Here is a 21,262-nt window from a genome sequence, read left to right as displayed (position 1 = left end):
TCTTTCTGTAGCTATATCTCTGCTCTACCCCAATATAATACTGGGAACTTACCGACCTGTGGGGTTGCTCTTTCAGTGTCATATCTTTTTGCCTTCTCATACTGTCCATGGGGTTCTCAAGGCAAGAATACTAAGTAGTTTGCCATTCCATTCTCAAGTGGACCATATTTTGTTAGCCCTAACTGGCAGGAACATGCCCTTCAGCCACTCATCATAGCTCAATGACATGCCTGGTGCCCAGGCTTTCCTACTGCTGCTTCTCATTGAGCGTTTGAACCTTCACTGGCTGTCAGCTGTCAGTCAAGGACAGATTCTCATCTTATGCATCATTTAAGATTTGTGTTTCCATATTAATTTTCTGTTTTGATGATCTGTCCATTGGTGTGAGTGGGGTGTTAAAGTCTCCTACTATTACTGTTACTGTCAGTTTCTCCTTTTCTGTCTGTTAATTTTTTTCTTTTGTATTGAGATGTTCCTATGTTGGGTGCATAGATATTTATAATTGTTATGTCTTCCTCTTGGATTGATCCCCTGATCATTATGTAGTGTCCTTCTTTATCTTTTGTAATATTCTTTATTTTAAGGTTTATTTTGTCTGATATGAGGATTGCTACTCCAGCTTTCTTTTGCTTTCCATTTGCATTGAATATAGTTTTCCATCCTCTCACTTTCAGTCTGTATGTGTCTTTAGGTCTGAAGTGGGTGTCTTGTAGAGAGCATGTATATGGGTCTTGTTTTTGTATCCATTCATCAAATCTGTGTCTTTTGGTTGGGGCATTTAATCCATTTGTATTTAAAGTAATTATTAATATCTATGTTTGTATTGCCATTTTCTTAATTTTGGGGGGGTTGATTTTGTAGATCTTTTTCTTCTTTTGTATTTCTTGAATATATAAGTCCCTTTAACATCTGTTGTAAAGCTGATTTGGTGGTACTGGATTCTCTTAACTTTTGCTTGTCTGAAAACCTTTTGATTTCTCCATCAATTCTGAATGAGATCCATGCTGGGTAGAGTAATCTTGGTTGTAGATTTTTTCTTTCAGTGCTTTAATTATACTACCCTGCCATTCCCTTCCTGCAGAGTTTGTGCTGAAAGATCAGCTGTTATTTCCCTTGTATGTTACTTGTTACTTTTCCTTTGGTGCTTTTAGTATTTTTTTCTTTGTGTTTAACCTTTTTTTAGTTTTATTAGCATGTTTCTTGGTATGTTTCTCCTTGGGTTTGTCCTGCATAGGCTCTTTGAGCCTCTTGGACTTGGTTGACTATTTCCTTTTCCATGTTGGGGAAATTTTCAACTATAATCTCTTCAAAAATTTTCACACACCCTTTTTCTCTTCTTCTTCTGGGACCTCTATAATTCTAATGTTGGTGTGTTTGATATTGTCCCAGAGTTCTCTGAGACTATCCTCAATTATTTTCATTCTTTTTACTTTATTCTTCTCTTCATAAGTTATTTTCACCATTTTATCTTCCAGCTTACTGATTCATTCTTCTGCTTCAGCTGTTCTGCTATTGATTCCTTGTAGAGTATTTTTACTTTCAGTGATAGTGTTGTTTTTATTATTATTTAATTTTTCTAGGTCTTTGTTAATTGATTCTTGCATTTTCTACATTCTGTTTTCAGGTTTTTGATCATCTCTACTATCATTATTCTGAATTCTTTTTCATGTAGTTTGCCTATTTCCTCTTCACTTATTTGGACTACTGTGTTTCTAGTTTGTTCCTTCATTTGTGCAGTGTTTCTCTGCCTTTTCATTATTTTTTTTAAACTTAATGTGTTTGAAGTCTCCTTTCCCCAGGCTTCAAGGCTGAATTCTTTCCTCCTTTTGGTTTCTGCCTCTCTAAGATTGGTGCAATAGTTTGTGTAAGCTTCATATAGGGTGAGGTTTATGCTGAGTTTTTTTTTTGTTTTTACTCTCATGGGAAAGGCTGAGTGAGGTGGTAATCCTGTCTGTTGATGATTGGGTTTGTATTTTTGTTTTATTTGTTGTTTAGATGAGGCATCCTGCACAGGTGGTTTGGTAATGCCTGATCTTGTATTCAAATGGTTTCCTTTGTGGGAGTTATCACTATTTGATACCCCCTAGGGTTAGTTCTCTGGCAGTCTAGGGTCTTGGAGTCAGTGTTCCCACTCCAAAGACTCAGGGCTTGATCTCTGGTCAGGAACGAAGACTCCACAAGTGGTTCGTTATGGCAATAAGTGAAATTAAAACACATACCCTAAAACAAGAAACCAAAGATGAACCTCAGACAAATGGTCGTTAGAAAATCAGGTAAATATGATTGAAGTTATAGAATATACACACATACATAAAAATCACTACAGAAGGTGATTTTAGCCATGAAATTAAAAGCAGCACTGTTTATAATAGCCAGGACATGGAAGCAACCTAGATGTCCATCAGCAGATGAATGGATAAGAAAGCTGTGGTACATATACACAATGGAGTATTACTCAGCCATTAAAAAGAATACATTTGAATCAGTTCTAATGAGGTGGATGAAACTGGAGCCTATTATACAGAGTGAAGTAAGCCAGAAGGAAAAACACCAATACAGTATACTAACACATATATATGGAATTTAGAAAGATGGTAACGATAACCCTGTATACGAGACAGCAAAAGAGACACTGATGTATAGAACAGGCTTATGGACTCTGTGGGAGAGGGAGAGGGTGGGAAGATTTGGGAGAATGGCATTGAAACATGTGAAATGTCATGTATGAAACGAGATGCCGGTCCAGGTTCAGTGCACGATGCTGGATGCTTGGGGCTGGTGCACTGGGATGACCCAGAGGGATGGTATGGGGAGGGAGGAGGGAGGAGGGTTCAGGATGGGGAACACATGAGAAATAAAGGAATAAAAAATTAAAAAAAAAAAGAAAAAATATATATATAAAAATAAAATTCTTTAAAAAAAAATAAATAAAAAAAATAAATAAAAGATGCTTACTCCTTGGAAGGAAAGTTATGACCAACCTAGACAGCATTTTAAAAACCAGAGACATTACTTTGCCCACAAAGGTCCATCTAGTCAAGGCTATGATTTTTCCAGTGGTCATGTATGGATGTGAGAGTTGGACTATAAAGAAAGCTGCATGCTGAAGAATTGATGCTTTTGAATTGTGGTGTTGGAGAAGACTCTTGAGAGTCCCTTGGACTGCAAAGAGATCCAACCAGTCCACACTAAAGGAGATCAGTCCTGGGTGTTCATTGGAAGGACTGATGCTGAAGCTGAAACTCCAATACTTTGGCCACCTAAGAGCTGACTCATTTGAAAAGACCATGATGCTGGGAAAGATTGAGAGCAGGAGGAGAAGGGGACGACAGAGGATGAGATGGTTGGATGGCATCACCAACTCGATGGACATGGGTTTGGGTGGACTCCGGGAGTTGGTGATGGACAGGGAGGCCTGGCCTGCTGTAGGTCATGGGGTTGCAAAGAGTTGGACACGACTGAGCAACTGAACTGAACTGAACTGAACTGAACATATACATCGATAAGCAAAATCAAAACAGTCCAACAAAACAAAGTACAATAGATTGACCTAGCAAACAAAGGAAACCAAAAATTATATCTACCTGTTAAGAACAAGACTAACTAAAGCAGAAACTGGAAAACAAAACTAAAGCAATGTGCCAAGTAGGGTATAAAGCAATGAAAACAAAACTAACAAATATGTTGAGAGGAAAGGAAGGAAAGAAAAGAAGGAAAGAATAAACATTTAAAGCAAAATAGAGGCAGATAAAGAAGATTTATGTAAATTAAAGTTTAACTGCAAGGGGAAGAGAACAGTAGGAAAAGCATAAAAAGAAATGTGTAGAAAAAATAATAATAGGTTTAAAAAAATAAAATTAAAAAAGGAGAAAAGAAAAAAAGATATCAAAAAGGAAGAGGAAAAAAATAAAGAAAAAAAAAAGAAAATTCCACAGAAGTGCAAAAGCCCAAAATAGAGTCAGAGGTTTATAACAACAATAAAAAGTGTGACTGCAAAAAAAACCTCAAAAGCTTAATTAGCTTTCATAGTTTCAATAGAATCAACAACTACAACAGAAGGGGAATAAAAAGGAAATGGAAAATAAAATACAAAATTAACAATAGAACAAGTCAAAACATAAGCATAATAAATGTTTTTCTTTAGACACTGCTGTCAGGATCCTTTCCCATGCTTGGAGTCACAGTCTACCTCACCTCCCGAGGATGCCCTCCAACATTGTGCTGGTCTCTGGACCTGCTGTGGGTGCACCTCAGATTCTAATCTGGTCCTTCACCTATATGATCTTGCGTCCAGTGTCCACAGCTCTGAGAACTAGTGCATTTTGTTTTGTGGGAGCCCTCAATGTCCTTTCATATATTCCACAGAAAGTTTGCCGAGTTGATCATGGGGATTTGATATGCAGCTTGGACGGCTGATGAGAAGGTTTTAGTTCTTCTTCCTCAGCCACACTGCCCCTGGGTTTCTATTGTGGTTTTATTTCCACCTCTACATGTGGGTCGTCCACTGAGGTTTGCTCCTGAGGCTGTGCTGGAGGACTTGGATCTGTCCCAGTGAGGGCCAGGTGCAGAGGTGTTTTGTAGCTGCATGGGTCGCAGTGATTCTGGCAGCACCAGGTACTCAGGGGAGTTAGCGGCTAGGGCAGCAGGAAATACAGTGCTGTAGAAGGGTAAGGCAACCAGTATTGGCCAATACACTCCAGTATTCTTGCTTGAAGAACCCCCTGACAGAGAAGCCTGGCAGGCCACAGCCCACAGGGTTGCAAAGAGTTGTACACAACTGAAGCGACCCTGCATGCATGGATGCAAGATATATTTTTTTTTTATTTTGCCTGTGGCAGCTCTACCCCAGTGAGGGTTGAGTGCGAAGGTGGCACAGCTGTGTATGTTGCCGGGATCCTGGCAGCACCAAGTGTGCAGGGACACAGACTGCCTCAGCTGGTGGAGTTATGGCCCTATCAGTCTTTTTTCGAGCTTCTGGTAGCTGGCGATCAGAAGGCCTCTTTGGCTAATCTTTCTTTGTAGCTCTCCCTATTCAGGCACTCAGAGGGCTCCCTTGCCTGGGGTCCTTCTCTGTTGTTCGGTGCATCAGCTACATAGAGCGGCCACCCTGGCTGGGGTCCTACTCTGTAGATCAGCACATCAGGTACTTAAAAGGGCACCCTGGGTGTGGTCCTGCTCTGTAGTTCAGTGTGTCAGATGCTTGATGGGCCAGGCTCTTTATTGTTCAGCTGCTGTTGCTTGCTTATGGAGAGAGAGATGCTATGGTGATGGCTCCAACCCCTACATGTGACTCAGCAGTATTGCCTTGCTTCCATGGGTGCCTCACTTTCCTCCACAGTCATTTCTCACTGCAATCTCCTCCGTCATGTCCCCTCAGTCTGTCTCTCTGCAGTCAACAGCAGCCCTCGCCCTAAGATTGCTCCACAATCCCTAAGGTCCAGCTCCTAACCGCTGCACCTTCTAGGGTACCTGTGTCCCTGTTCAGGGTATGTATGGCTGCAGCAAGGACTGATTCTCATTCCATTTAGGCTGCCACAGATCAGCTGTTTCACTCACAGCCTTAAATGTTTCTCCTCCAACTCAGACAATTACCCTGTTGTGGGGATCAGACCCCTGCTTCAATTCCCCCACCTGCCAAGGACAGGTCCAGTCCTAGTAACACTCCTGTTTTTCCCCCTACTTCCTTCATACTGCCAAGTTTTGCTTGCTTCTATATATTCTTTTCCACTGATCAGGAACTTATGTCCACTCTCAGCTGGTGTTCTCCATGCATTTTTGTATCTGAAGGTGTATTCCTGATGCATATGTGGAGAGACATGTACTCCACATCCACCTACTCCTCCACCATGTTTCAGGTTCCCTTTTCTTAACGCCTTTTCTTTTCACACACAGCCACAGAACAAAATTTTGCCTATAATTTGATATGTGAAATGTGGCTGACTAGGTGGTTTCATTGCTAACTAGTGATTGCTAAGTCAGTGATTTAGATCGAAGCCTAAGCCAGGGGTTGTGACTGCAGAGTTGAGCATGTGCTTGAAACCACACTGTGGCTTTAGACAGATGTGTGTCCATTTTTGCAATCTCTCTGACTCACTGGGATCAGTAGAGAAAATAATTTCTGTTTTTGTTCATATACCGTCCTTGGAGTACAAAATGAATCAGGGTATGAGCTAACTGAATTCTGCAAAGAGAATGGACTGGTCATAGTAAACACCCTTTTCCAGAAATGTAAGAGATGACTTTACACATGAACATAACCAAATGGTCAATACTAAAATCAAATTGATTACATTCTTTGTAGCTGAAGATGGAGAAGCTGTGGACAGTTAGCAAAAACAAGTACTAGCGCTGACTGTGGCTCAGATCATCAGCTTCTCATAGCAAAATTCAGGCTTAAATTAATGAAAGCGTGGAAAACCACTAGAACAGCCAGGCATGACTTAAATCACATCCCCTATGAATGTGCAGTGAAGGTGATGAATAGATTCAAGGGATTAGATCTAGTAAACAGTGTACCTGAAGAACTATGGACAAAGGTCTGTAATACTGTACAGGAGGCAGTGATCAAAACTTCCCCAAAGAAGAAAGAAAGCAAGAAGGCAAAGTGGTTATCTAAGGAGGCTTTACGAATAGCTGAAGAAGAGAAGTGAAAAGTATGGGAGAAAGGGAAAGGTACATCCAACTAAATGCAGAGTTACAAAGAATAACAAGGAGAGACAAGAAGGTGTTCTTCAATGAACAATACATAAAAGTAGAGGAAAACTACAGAAGGGGAAAGACTAGAGATCTCTTCAGGAGAATTGGAAATGTCAATGGAATATTTTGCCCCAAAGATGGCCACAATAAAGGACAGAAAGTGTAGAGACCTATAGTAGAAGCAGAAGAGATCAAGAACGCTTTCCTCCCCTCTATTTGAAGTAATGGGGCCAGATGCCATGATCTTAGTTTTTTTAAACATTTAGTTTTAAAGTGACTCTTTCACTCTCCTCCTTTACCCTCATCATGAGGCTCCTTATAGTTTCTCTTTTCTTTCTGCCATTAGAGTGATGTCATCCACATATCTGAGGTTGTTGATGTTTCCCCCATCCAGCTTGTAACTCATCTAGCCTGGCATTTCTCATGATGTGCTCAGCATATAGGATAAACTAACAGGGTGACATCTTTTTTTTTGGGTGTTAGTTCTAAAAGGTCTTATAGGTCTTCATAGAACCATTCAACCTCAGCTTCTTCAGCATTACTGGTTGGGGCATAGACTTGGATTACTGTGATATTGAATGGTTTGCCTTGGAAACGAACAGAGATCATTCTGTCATTTTTGAGATTACATCCAAATACTGCATTTCAGATTCTTTTGTTGACCATGATGGCTACTCCATTTCTTCTAAGGGATTCTTGCCCGCAGTAGTAGATATAATGGTCATCTGAGTTAAATTCACCCATTCCAGTCCATTTTAGTTAGCTGATTCCTAGAATGTCAACGTTCACTCTTGCCATCTCCTGTTTGACCACTTCCAATTTGCCTTAATTCATGGACCTGACATTCCAGGTTCCTATGCAATATTGCTTTTTACAGCATCGGACCTTACTTCTATCACCAGTCACATCCACAACTGGGTATTTTTTTGCTTTGGCTCCATCCCTTCATTCTTTCTGGAGTTATTTCTCCACTGATCTCCAGTAGCATATTTGGCCCCTACTGACCTGGGGAGTTCCTCTTTCAGTATCCTATCATTTTGCCTTTTCATATTGTTCATGGGGTTCTCAAGGCAAGAATACTGAAGTGGTTTGCCATTCCCTTCTCCAGTGGACCGCATTGTGTCAGACCTCTCCACCATGACCTGCCCATCTTGGGTGGCCCCACGGGCATGGCTTAATTTCATTGAGTTAGACAAGGCTGTGGTCCTAGTGTGATTAGATTGACTAGTTTTCTGTGATTATGATTTCAGTGTGTCCGCTCTCTGATGCCCTCTTGCAACATCTACCGTCTTACTTGGGTTTCTCTTACCTTGGACATGGGGTATCTCTTCATGGCTGCTCCAGCAAAGTGCAGTCGCTGCTCCTGACGTTGGACGAGGGGTATCTCCTCACCCCCACCCCTCCTGACCTTGAACATGGAATATCTCCTCTAGGCCCTCCGGCGCCCACGCAGCCACTGCTCCTTGGATGTGGGGTTGTCCTCCCGGCTGCCGCCCCTGGCCTCGGGCATGGGGCAGCTCCTCCTGGCTGTCACCCCTGGCCTTGGTTGGAAATAGCTCCTCTCGGCTGCTCCTGCGCTGTCACAGCCTGGCACTCTCGGCTGCTGCCCCTGACCTCGGACGCAGGGTAGCTCCTATCGGGCATAGCCCCTGACCTCGGACGTGGGATAGCTCCTCCTGGCCGCCACCCCTGACCTTGAACGTGGGGTAGCTCCTCTCGGCTGCCGCCCCTCGGTCAAAGGGTCCTCCCCGCTTCTGTCCCTGACATCGGATGTGGGGTAGCTCCTCTCGGCCACGCTCTGCATGCCGTCGCAGCCACCTGTGAATACGGAATGAAGCAGGGCAAAGACTAATAGAGTTTTGCCAAGAAAATGCACTTGACATAGCAAACACCCTCTTCCAACAACACAAGAGAAGACTCTACACATGGACATCACCAGATGGTCAACACCAAAATCAGACTGATTATATTCTTTGCAGCCAAAGATGGAAAAGCTCTATACAGTCAACAAAAACAAGACCAGGAGCTGACTGTGGCTCAGATCATGAACTCCTTATTGCCAAATTCAGACTGAAATTGAAGAAAGTAGGGAAAACCACTAGACGATTCAGGTATGACCTAAATAAAATCCCTTATGATTATACAGTAGAAGTGAGAAATAGATTAAAGGGACTAGATCTGATAGAGTGCCTGATGAACTATGGATGGAGTTTCGTGACATTGTACAGGAGACAGGGATCAAGACCATCCCCATGGAAAAGAAATGCAAAAAAGCAAAATGGCTGTCTGGGGAGGCCTTAAAAATAGTTGTGAAAAGAAAAATGAAAAGTAAAGGAGAAAAGGAAAGATATAAGCATCTGAATGCAGAATTCCAAAGAATAGCAAGAAGAGGTAAGAAAGCCTTCCTCAGCGATCACTGCAGACAAATAGAGGAAAACAACAGAATGGGAAAGACTAGAGATCTCTTCAAGAAAATTAGAGATACCAAGGGAACATTTCATGCAAAGATGGGCTCGATAAAGGACAGAAATGGTGTGGCCCTAACAGAAGCAGAAGATATTAAGAAGAGGTGGCAAGAATACACAGAAGAAATGTACAAAAAAGATCTTCACAACCCAGATAATCACGATGGTGTGATGACTGACCTAGAGCCAGACATCCTGGAATGTGAAGTCAAGTGGGGCTTAGAAAGCATCACTACGAACAAAGCTAGTGGAGGTGACGGAATTCCAGTTGAGCTGTTTCAAATCCTGAAAGATGATGATGTGAAAGTGCTGCACTCAATATGCCAACAAATTTGGAAAACTCAGCAGTGGCCACAGGACTGGAAAAGGTCAGTTTTCATTCCAATCCCAAAGAAAGGCAATGCCAAAGAATGCTCAAACTACTGCACAATTGCACTCATCTCACATGCTAGTAAAGTAATGCTCAAAATTCTCCAAGCCAGGCTTCAGCAATACGTGAACCGTGAACTTCCAGATTTTCAAGCTGGTTTTAGAAAAGGCAGAGGAACCAGAGATCAAATTGCAAACATCTGCTGGATCATTGCAAAAGCAAGAGAGTTCCAGAAAAACATCTATTTCTACTTTATTGACTATGCCAAAGCCTTTGACTGTGTGGATCACAATTAAACTGTGGAAAAATCTGAAAGAGATGAGAATACCAGACCACCTGACCCGCCTCTTGAGAAACCTGTATGCAGGTCAGGAAGCAACAGTTAGAACTGGACATGGAACAACAGACTGGTTCCAAATAGGAAAATGAGTACGTCAAGGCTGTATATTGTTACCTTGCTTATTTAACTTATATGCAGAGTACATCATGAGAAACACTGGGCTGGAAGAAGCATAAGCTGGAATCAAGATTGCCGGTAGAAATGTCAATAACCTCAGATATGCAGTTGACACCACCCTTATGGCAGAAAGTGAAGAGGAACTAAAAAGCCTCTTGATGAAAGTGAAAGTGGAGTGTAAAAAATTTGGCTTAAAGCTCAACATTCAGAAAACGAAGATCATGGCATCTGGTCCCATCACTTCATGGGAAATCGATGGGGAAACAATGGAAACAGTGGGGCTCCAAAATCACTGCAGATGGTGACTGCAGCCATGAAATTAAAAGATGCTTACTCCTTGGAAGAAAAGTTATGACCAACCTAGACAGAATATTGAAAAGCAGAGACATTACTTTGCCAACAAAGGTCCATCTAGTCAAGGCTATGGTTTTTCCAGTGGTCATTTAGGGATGTGAGAGTTGGATTGTGAAGAAGGCTGAGTGCTGAAGAATTGATGCTTTTGAACTGTGGTGTTGGAGAAGACTCTTGGGAGTCCCTTGGACTGCAAGGAGATCCAACCAGTCCATTCTGAAGGAGATCAGCCCTGGTATTTCTTTGGAGGTAATGATGCTGAAGCTGAAACTCCAGTACTTTGGCCACCTCATGCGAAGAGTTGACTCATTGGAAAAGACTCTGATGCTGGGAGGGATTGGGGGCAGGAGGAGAAGGGGACGATAGAAGATTAGATGGCTGGATGGCATCACTGACTTGATTGACGTGAGTCTGAGTGAACTCCAGGAGTTGCTGATGGATAGGGAGGCCTGGAGTGCTGCGATTCATGTGGTCACAAAAATTTGGACACGACTGAGCGACAGAACTGAACTGAACAGGGTAACAGCAGACAGCCCTGTTGAACTCCCATTTTAGTCTTGAACTTTTCAATTGTTCCATACAGGGTTCTAACTATTACTTCTTGACCTGCATACAGGTTTCTCGGGAGACAGGTAAAATGGTCTCGTATACTTTAAGAGCTTTCCACAGTTTGTTATGATCCAAACGTCAAAGGCTGTAGCATAGTCAATGAAACAGAAGTAGATGTCTCTCTGGAATTTTCTTGCCTTCTGTATGATCCAGTTAATGTTGACAGTTTGATCTCTGGTTCCTCTGCCTTTTTTAAACCCAACTTGGACAGCTGCAAATTCTTGATTTACATAATGCTGAAGCCTAGCATGCAAGATTTTAACATGAGCTTATTAGAATGGGAGATGAGTGCAATTGTCTGATGGTTTGAACATTATTTAATATTACCTTTCTTAGGAATTAGGATGAGGATTGACCTTTTCCAGTGCTGTGGCCACTGCTAGGTCTTCCAGATCTACTGACATATTGAGTGCAACACCTTTTTGGCGTCATTCTTTAGGGTTTTGAATAGTTCTACTGGAATTCCATCACATCCACTAGATTTATTAACAGCAGTGCTTCCTGAGGCCCATTTGACTTCATGTGAACTCCAGAATGTCTGGCTCTGGGTGACTAACCACAAAATCATAGAAATCCAGTTCATTAAGATCTTTTTTGTACAGTTCTTCTGCGTATTCTTTCCATCTCTTCTTGATCACTTCAGCATCTACTAGTTCTCTACCATTTCTCTCCTTTATTTTGCCCATCTTTGGGCGAAATATTCCTTTGATATTTCCTGAAGGGATCTCTAGTCTTTCCTCTTCTGTTATTTTCCTCTATTTTTATGCATTGTTCATTGAAAAAGGTCTTTTTGTCTCTCCTTGCTATTCTTTGGAACTCTGTGTTTAGTTGGATGTGCCTTTCCCTTTCTCCCTTGCTTTTCACTTCTCTTCTTTCTTCAGCTATTTGTAGAGCCTTCTCAGATAACCACTTTGCTTTCTTGGTTTTCTTTTTCTTTGGGATAGTTTTATTCACTGCCTCCTGTACAGTATTATAGACCTCTGTCCATAGTTCTTTAGGTACACTGTTTACTAGATCTAATCCCTTGAATCTGTTCATCACCTCCACTCCATAAGCATAGCGGGTGTGATTTAAGTCATACCTGGCTGGCCTGTTGCTTTCCCCCTCTTCCTTTAATTTAAGCCTGAATTTTGCTATGAGAAGCTGATGATCTAAGCCACAGTCAGCTCCAGTACTTGTTTTTGCTCACTGTGTACAGCTTTTCCATCTTCAGCTACAAAGAATATAATCAGCTTGATTTCAGTATTGACCATTTGGTTATGTCCATGTGTAAAGTCATATCTTGTCTTGTTGAAAGAGGGTGTTTGCTATGACCAGTGCATTCTCTTTTCATAATTCAGTTAATCTTGCCATGCTTCATTTTGTTATCCAAGGTCAAACTTGCCTGTTACTCCAGGCATCTCTTGATTTTCTACTTTTGGATTCCAATCCCCAGTAATGAATAGAACATCTTTTTTTTGGTGTTAGTTCTAGGAGGTCTTCTAGGTCTTGATAGAACTATTCAACTTAAGCTTCTTCAGCATCGGTGGTGGGGGCATAGACTTGAATTACTGTGATGTTGAATGACTTGTCTTGGAAACAAACTGAGATCATTCTGTCATTTTTGAGGTTGCCCCCAAGTACTGTATTTCAGACTCTTTTGTTGACTTTGAGGGCTACTCCATTTCTTCTATGGGATTCTTGCTCACAGTAATAGATACAGTGTTCATCTGAGTTAAATTTGCCCATTCCCATCCATTTTAGTTCACTGATTCCTAAGATGTTGATGTCCATTACTTCATGGCAGGTAGAAGGGGAAAAGGTGGAAGCAGTGACAAGTTTCCTTTTCTTGGGGTCTAAAATCCCTGTGAATGGTCACTGCAGCCATGAAATCAGAAGACGATTGCTTCTTGGCAGAAAGGTGATGACAAACCTAGACAGTGTGTTAAAAAGCAGAGACATCACTCTGTCAATAAATGTCCGTATAGTCAAGGCTATGATCTTCCTAGTGGTCAGGTACAGGTGTGAGAGCTAGACCCTAAAGAAGGCAGAGTGCCAAAGAATTTATGCCTCCGAACTGTGGTGCTGTAGAAGACTCCTGAGAGTCTCTTGGCCAGCAAGGTGATCAAACCAGTCAATCTTGACGGAAATCAACCCTGAATACTCATTGGAAGGACTGATACTGAAGCTTAAGGTCCAGTGTTTTGATCACCTGATGCAAGCAGCCAACTCATTGGAAAAGCTTTTGATGCTGGGAAGGATTGAAGGCAGAAGGATAAGAGGGTGTCAGAGGATGAGATGGCTGGATGGCATTGCCGATGCAATGGGCATGAACTTAGGCAAACTGTGGGAGATAGTGAGGAATAGGGAGGCCTGACATAGCAAAGAGTGGGACACAACTGGGCAACTGAACAACAACAAACATCCTTCACTTTTTCAGAAGTTTGCTGTCTTACTTCAACTAAAACTGCATTTGACATTCAGGGATTAGAAAGAGTTTCATTAAATCTGTGTCTTTCACCATTATTAATCTTAAAATGGTAAAGAGAAGTACCAAGCTTTTTTAAAAAAACTAAAGAATTGGTGCCCTTTGTCCAAATGAAAGATCAAAAAGTCCATCTTTTTTTTAAGTGTATTTTTTTTTTATTTTTTTCATAAAAAATTTTTTCAATGCCATTCTCCCAAATCTTCCCACCCTCTCCCGCTCCCACAGAGTCCATAAGACTGTTCTATACATCAGTGTCTCTTTTGCTGTCTCGTATACAGGGTTATCGTTACCATCTTTCTAAATTCCATATATATGCGTTAGTATACTGTATTGGTGTTTTTCCTTCTGGCTTACTTCACTCTGTATAATAGGCTCCAGTTTCATCAGAGACACGTGTACCCCAATGTTAATCGCAGCACTGTTTATAATAGCCAGGACATGGAAGCAACCTAGATGTCCATCAGCAGATGAATGGATAAGAAAGCTGTGGTACATATACACAATGGAGTATTACTCAGCCATTAAAAAGAATACATTTGAATCAGTTTTAAGTGTATTTTATTTATTTATCTTGCTGTACCAAATCTTAGTTGTGGCATGTGGGACCTTCGACCTTTGTTGATACATGCGGAATCTTTAGTGTGTGTGTGTGTGCGTTTGTGTGTATGCTCAGTCATGTCCGACTCTTTCTGACCCCCTGGACTGTAGCCTGTCAGGCTCCTCAGTCCATAGGATTTTCCAGGCAAGAATACTGAAGTGGGTTGCCATTTCCTTCTCCAGGAATCGTTAGTTGTGGCATGCAAATTATTAGTTGTGGCATGTGGAATCTAGTTCCTTGACCTGGGATTGAATCTGGGCCCCCTGCTTTGGGAGCATGGAGTCTTAGCCACTGGAACACCAAGGGAGTTCCTCAAAAGTCCTTTTTAGTAGGTCATTTTTTCCTCTCTCAAAGAATGTACAAATATCTAGCAATATTCCTCTTCTGGATGGCTAGATCAATACTTATTAGAAACTGTATTGTGGTGAAAAAGTTCCATCCTTACGAGTTGATCAAATCTGGGTTCAGACCTTGCCTTCAGCTTTTATCCATATGATTCTTGTTGAAATTGGTTCACCACTCTGAACTCATCTTCTTATGGGGATAATAAAAGTACCCATCTTTAGTGGCTCTTGTTGAGGATTAAATGAGATAATATATGTGAAGGATCTAGCATAGTATCTAGTATACACATACTGGGGGCTCAGCAAATATTATATATTCTTTCCTACTTGAACATTAGGCTGCTTATATGTAGCAGTTTCTCAGATATGCCATACCTATTCCCAGAGACTGTGTAGTGGTATGATATAGCTAGCTATCTGTAGTAGCTGGCCTTTCTGCTGCTGCCCAAACTTGGGTAGGGACTGCTATAATTATTGTTTAATTTGTGGATGCATCCATCAATCATAATAAACTTTCTTGTTACTAGGTGGTTGTTGCTTACACCTCCTGAGGTGTCCCTTTGATGTTTGTCATTAATTTAATGAAAGCTCAGTGACATTGTATGATAAGAAATCAGAATTATCATCATTTTCCCCTTTAACAAATATCTTGCATTCTAAGTAGAATATGTTAACTTGTAGATTTTTTTTCCTGCATGTGTTAATGTGAATAGTTTGTGTTTTTGAGGTTTCAATGGCATTCTTAAATTTTTATTACTACAGAAACTACACGCTATCCATATACATGCTCCTCCTACCTTCTGAAATGCACAGTAATGGGAGATTAGAAAATAGGCCCAGACAACATTAGTAAAATGGTCATCATTATAGAAGGTATTTTGGCTCCTTTCTAGTTTTTTGATTAATGTCTCCTCTCTGCAAGTCTCAGAGAAGGCAATGGCAACCCACTCCAGTACTCTTGCCTGGAAAATCCCACGGACAGAGGAGCCTGGTAGGCTGCAGTCCATGGGGTTGCTAAAAGTCAGACATGACTGAGCGACTTCACTTTCACTTTTCACTTTCATGCATTGGAGAAGGAAATAGCAACCCACTCCAGTGTTCTTGCCTGGAGAATCCCAGGGATCGGGGGGCCTGGTGGGCTGCCCTCTATGGGGTCGCACAGAGTCGGACACAACTGAAGTGACTTAGCAGCTCTGCAAGTCTCATTTACTCTCTACCCCACCCAACATTCTTCATATGACCTACAAGTGTTCTGATTATAACAGCTGAATATAGTGTTAAAATGGCCCTTGGTAGCTCCATTTCAATTTTATCAATGAGTGAAAGTCATGTATCTCATGAAGTCATGTTTTAGACATTTTTCTACAGTAGTTCTTTATAATTAACTGGCCCTGAAGTTCTTAGACTTCTTTCTAGAGCTTCTCAGTTATAAATACTTTTGAACTTCTCAATTATAAAGACTTTTTTCTCAATATAAAGCCCTTTCAGGTGAGAAAATGTTTGTTTATAATAGGAAACTCAAAATTATTATTTTAGTTCTTCAGATCGGACATCCTCATAGCTGCCATATCCTTCAATCAATCTCTTAAGCTGGGTTTTAATAATAAAATAAAAATACTAAATCTCCTTATCTTTCCCTTTACTATTCTGTTACTTAAAATACCTTGTCTAAATGCCAATGAAATTCTCTTCATTCCAGAATGTGCTATATCTGATCTGACTTCTTTTTAAATGGGTAAGATTTAAAACTGTTTACAATGAAGCATTGAGATTGACAAACCATGTTCTTTCATCATCTGCTCTATCTGCTCTCTTATGTTCTCAATATTACAGTTAAATGCCTTGGCCAACCGAGCAGCTGGGAAGGGGTATGAAAATGAAGACAACTATGCCAACATTCGCTTCAGGTTCATGAGCATTGAGAACATCCATGTGATGCGGAGCAGCCTGCAGAAACTCTTGGAAGGTACAGGGATTTCACCTGGGCTAGGCCAGAGTCTAAAGAGATCGCATAATTATGTAAGGAAAAAGTATGTCTGATTTTGGGGTAAAATATAAAAGCAACCAGCAGAGCAGAATCAATAGGTGATAACATTTTTGACTATAATGTGAATCCAGTTTGTATAGATAGTACTGAATTATAGCAGTGTTGGTCTGACAAAGGAACTACAGTGTTTAGTTTCATAACTCTGTGGAGTCCATCTGGGAAATAATGTATCTGTATACAATTATAGAGATTGCTATGTAGAGGTGGGTAGATCAACACAAATATAAGTGAATTTGGGATTTATTTCATCTTCCTCATTTAATCTGCTGTAAAGAGTCAGTCCAGTTTCATCACTGTGCTGATAAAGGGGGTGAATTTAGACTTCAAAGGAATAAAGCTGCTATCAAGCAATTTGGGTCATCTGTCATAGCTGCAAAATAATTGGTATCAGAATGGGGGCAAGGTGAGATCAGGGCCTCACAGGACTCTTTGAGTCTAGAACATTTCTCCCAAAGCCACTATCCAGGATTCCATGATGTGATATGTCATCTCAGGCACACATTAGGGAAAACCTGCCTTCCTTAAGTGAACTCCCTGTTCTTCCTCTTCTCAATTTTTTACTTATACTGTCTGCCAGGACCTCTCCTTCACATGACTCTTATCAGATCTTGTCTCCTCAGTCTGCAGCCCTTTTAGGGTATTAGGATTCCTCTTCCTTAGGTCTCTTCCTCCTTTCTTTTTTGTCCCAGAATATTATACAGTAGGAGAAGAGAACCTTTTGCAGATTTTTTTGAGGCAAAAGATTTCCCAGTGCAAAATGCATGAAAATTAACATAATTTTTTCAACTGTTGAGACACCACAGAACTGCAAGGGAGTAGGTGGTGATGTGGAAGTAGAGACAGATGTTAAGGGCTACAGAGTTAGGATGAGTAGGAGGAGTTAGAATGGGAATCAGATGTGTTTTCTAATAGCAGGAGATGTGAGTATTTTCCTATGGATACTATCTTCTGTCTCTGTTCTTTAGAGATTTCTGTGGTCTTGGGGGTGATTCTATGGACTTGAGAAAGCAAACCCAAACTAGGAGATATGGTAGACTCTAGCTCCAGTACTGTCCCTGATTCACTGTGTGATTTCCAACTAATTATTTAACCTTTCTGTGCCTCAGCTTCCTCATTTACGAAATGGGAATCCACTTTGTCTCCTTTCTTGTTGAATAAACTGAGGTAATTGTGAATTTCAATTTATGCTTCCTTTTCTACCTTAGTTTGTGAATTGAAAACTCCAACAATGAGTGAATTTCTTAGCGGCCTGGAGAGCTCAGGGTGGTTGAGACACATTAAAGCTATTATGGATGCTGGAATTTTCATTGCAAAGGTAATAATCAGGACTTTTAAGAACTTGCACTGACTTAATTATGGGATCTCTTAAAGTAACAGTGTATCATGGAAAGAATATAAGAAAAAGACACCTGATTTCTAGATTTAGGTCTACCACTAATTTAATGTGTGCCCTTGGCAAATCTCTTTCCTTCTCTAAGTTTCATCCTCTGTAAAGCAAGGTGGTTAGACTAGAATCTAATGACATAACTTTTTTTGGGGGGGGGTACTGAACTCTTTGACAATATCATTGACCCTCTCCCCTGGAAAAATGTACATATAGCTATGCATACAGAATATAGGCCTTAATTTCAGAGAGTATACAGTATATCCCTGGTTAAAAACTTAAATAATATCTTAAATAATAACTTAAATAATATCTCATGGTCCTTCCAACTCAAATACTCTGATGTATTTTTGTGTTGATTCTAAGGTACCAAGTGGAAGTAAGACTGGGTATAAAATAAATGCAGTTGGTTTCTATGGGTTTTCAGAGCTCTGAGTATAAAGCTGACCTTTCTGATGTTTTTGTATAGGTCTGCCTCTGAATACAGTCTAAGTAGACTTCATCACTCATTTATGCTGAGTCACTTAATTTCTGACTTTCAGAACCCTGGCTTCTGTATCATTTATTAGGTGATGTTAAAAAAAGAAGAAATTTGGAGTGTACGTTTTCTCATTTTGAAATTTTGTTTATATATTCCTACATGAGAACTTCCTCTCTTCACCCCACCCCAATGATTTGTTAGAAGTGAAGAAAAGGAGAGAATCACTTTCACCACTCTTTTGCCATTTTCTCAGTTGAAGATGAGATTTATAGCCTCTGCCTTAAAAGGTTTTTAAAAGAATGTGTGTATTTAACTATCTTAAATATCTAGCCCTAATATTTTTCAATTTCCTAGTCTTATTGCTTACATTTTTCATTGTAATATATTATTAGTGCTTACTGTGTGACCCCCGCCCAGGTCATTTCAAACCCATTATTCTAGCCGCTTACTGTGTGACCCCCACCCAGGTCATTTCAAACCCATTATTCTAGCCATTCTTTATACTGTTCCTTTTTTGCATGTACTATACTCATACATTTGTATTTCCTTTCTGAAACTGACTTCATGAGACCAAAGAGAGTGAGAATGGAGAAGAGGAATAGATTTGGTAGATAGTACAACCTCATAAACATTTGTGATTTAAAATGAATGGGTGAAAAAAAATAGGCTTGCATTTGTACAATTATCCTGTGTTTCCCATCTCCATAACACCTATATATCCCCAGCTTGAAAAAGTCAGCCTTGAATTTTCTCTCTTCCCCTCTGTCTGGTAATTGCCTCATCCTGTCAGCTATCCTCAAGTGTTTCTCAAATCTATCCTTTCTTTCCAGCCTCTGCCTTAAGTACTATAATAACTTTCTGACTGGTTTACTTGTCCCTAATAGTTGCTCCCCAGTTTGGCCACCAAATTGATTCTAAAGTCATCTTTCTTGAGAAAATATGATAATGTCACTTTAAACTCAAAATCCTGCAATGACTCCCCATTGCCCATAAGACCCTGGCAATCATGAAATCTTGTTCTCAAAAACACTATAGTATCCCTCCCTCTCTCTTTGTCTCTCGTTATCTTTATTTATGTTTCTCATTATAAAAGTTATACATGTACATTGTAGAAGTAAACAATTCTAAGTATATAACATAAAATGTATATATTCCCTGTAGTTTGCCCCCACAACATATACATCACTATTAATACTTTAATGTATGCCTCTAGATCAGCACTATTTGAACTTCCTGTGTTGATGGCTTCCCTTTTGGCCCAGAAGATAAAGAATCTGCCTGCATTGCAGGAGACCTGTGTTCAGTCCCTGGGTTGAGAAGATCCCCTGGAGCAGGAAATGGCAACCCACTCCAGTATTCTTGCCTGGAATATTCCATGGAAAGAGGAGCCTGGAGTCATAAAGAGTAGGACATGACTGAGTGAGAGGGTGCTTCCCAATTCATGTGATGTTGGAAATGTTCTGGATCTGTACTAATACAATAGCCACTAGCCACATGTGGGAGTTGTATACTTGAAATGTGGCTAGTGAGAGTAAGGAATTTAAAATTTTATTCAATTTTGATCAGTTTAAATTTAAATAGCCACTTGCGGCTAGTGACTACCATATGGCACAGTACAGGTCTAGATTTTCAGCATATATAATTATATATAGGGCTTCTCTGATATCTCACTTGGTAAAGAATTATAACACTATATATATTATTGTTACTACTTTGTAAAAGTAAGATTATGTTGTGCATATTTTTCTGCAACTAACTTTTTATACTTAATATATGATAAATATTTTCTAGGTCAGTTCAATCAGTACTACCTCATTTTTTTTCAGTGACTATATAATATTCCATTAAGTGAATATTTTAATTTCATTTATTAGGTGATGTTAATAAAAGAATTTGGAGTGTACATTTTCTCATTTTGAAATTTTGCTTATATATTCCTACATGAGAACATGCTCTCTTCACCACACCCCTATTATTTGGTAGAAGTGAAGAAAGGAGAGAATCACTTTTCACCTCTCTTCTGCCATTTTCTCAGTTGGAGATGAGATTTATAGCCTCTGGCTTAAAATATTGGTCCCTGTTAATAGACAATTCAGTTATTCACATTTTTTACAAATGCAGACATTGTTGCATCAAATAGCCTTGAACATATTTCTTTATATGTGTTGGCATTCTTAAAAGTGGATTTTCAGTTGAAGAGTATGAATATTTCAGTCTTTACTAGATGTGGCCAAATTGTCCTTCAACTAGGTTACACCAGTTTCCATTCCCACCAACAATGCCTCTTTCTCTACATAGCCAGCAATGGTTATCATCAGTCTTTTTAATTTTCCTCATTTGATAAGTGATGCATTTTATGTCCTGTTTTGATTTGCACTTCTTTAATTATTAGTGAAATTGAACATCTTTTCCTATCTACCAGTGACTTTTCACTCCATGTCGAGCTCTAAGGAAAGAGTGTAGCTGCTACTATTAGGCCTCTGATACTACCTGAAGTATTTGGTTAACTGGGAAGTTTAAAAGGTTGAGAACTTTTTTCCAGATTTCTGTAACTCTTGTCTTGCAACCTAACTATTTTTCTAGGAATATCATTTTTTTTTTTGTACCATCTATTACAGAGGTTACTCATTTTCCCACACCCCTGAACCTCACAGTCCATGGCAGGTTCAATACTCCCCTTGCTTTTTACAAAGCTTTCCTCCTTTTAGGTCTGTTTCAATTAGCTATGCTACTCTATACCTCTCCTGCTGCTGCTGCTGCTGTGTTGCTTCAGTCATGTCCGAGTCTGTGTGAGCCCATAGATGGCAGCTCACCAGGCTCCCCCGTCCCTGACACTTCTTCAGGCAAGAACACTGGAGTGGGTTGGCATTTCCTTCTCCAACGCATGAAAGTGAAAAGTGAAAGTGAAGTCGCTCAGTCGTGTCCGACTCTTCGCGACCCCATGGACTGCAGCCTACCAGGCTCCTCCATCCATGGGATTTTCCAGGCAAGAG

At 40.3% G+C, this 21,262-nt stretch overlaps 1 protein-coding gene across 1 annotated transcript in view; it reads left to right on the top strand.

Moving 5' to 3' along the window:
- MTMR8 (myotubularin related protein 8) overlaps positions 1 to 21,262 on the top strand; it is a 278,922-nt gene that overhangs the window by 80,287 nt on the left and 177,373 nt on the right. Inside the window, 2 exon segments of the mRNA XM_086390090.1 lie at positions 16,191 to 16,323; positions 17,610 to 17,719. Coding sequence (XP_086246216.1) covers positions 16,191 to 16,323; positions 17,610 to 17,719 — 243 coding nt within the window.

The sequence above is a fragment of the Bos grunniens genome, chromosome X (genome assembly GCF_055505025.1).
Source record: "Bos grunniens cultivar Pamir isolate PY7600 chromosome X, Bosgru_T2T1.0, whole genome shotgun sequence".
NCBI lineage: Eukaryota > Metazoa > Chordata > Mammalia > Artiodactyla > Bovidae > Bos > Bos grunniens.
The sequence above is the reverse complement of the archived record's forward strand: the minus strand, read 5'-3'. Positions and strand labels throughout refer to the sequence as shown.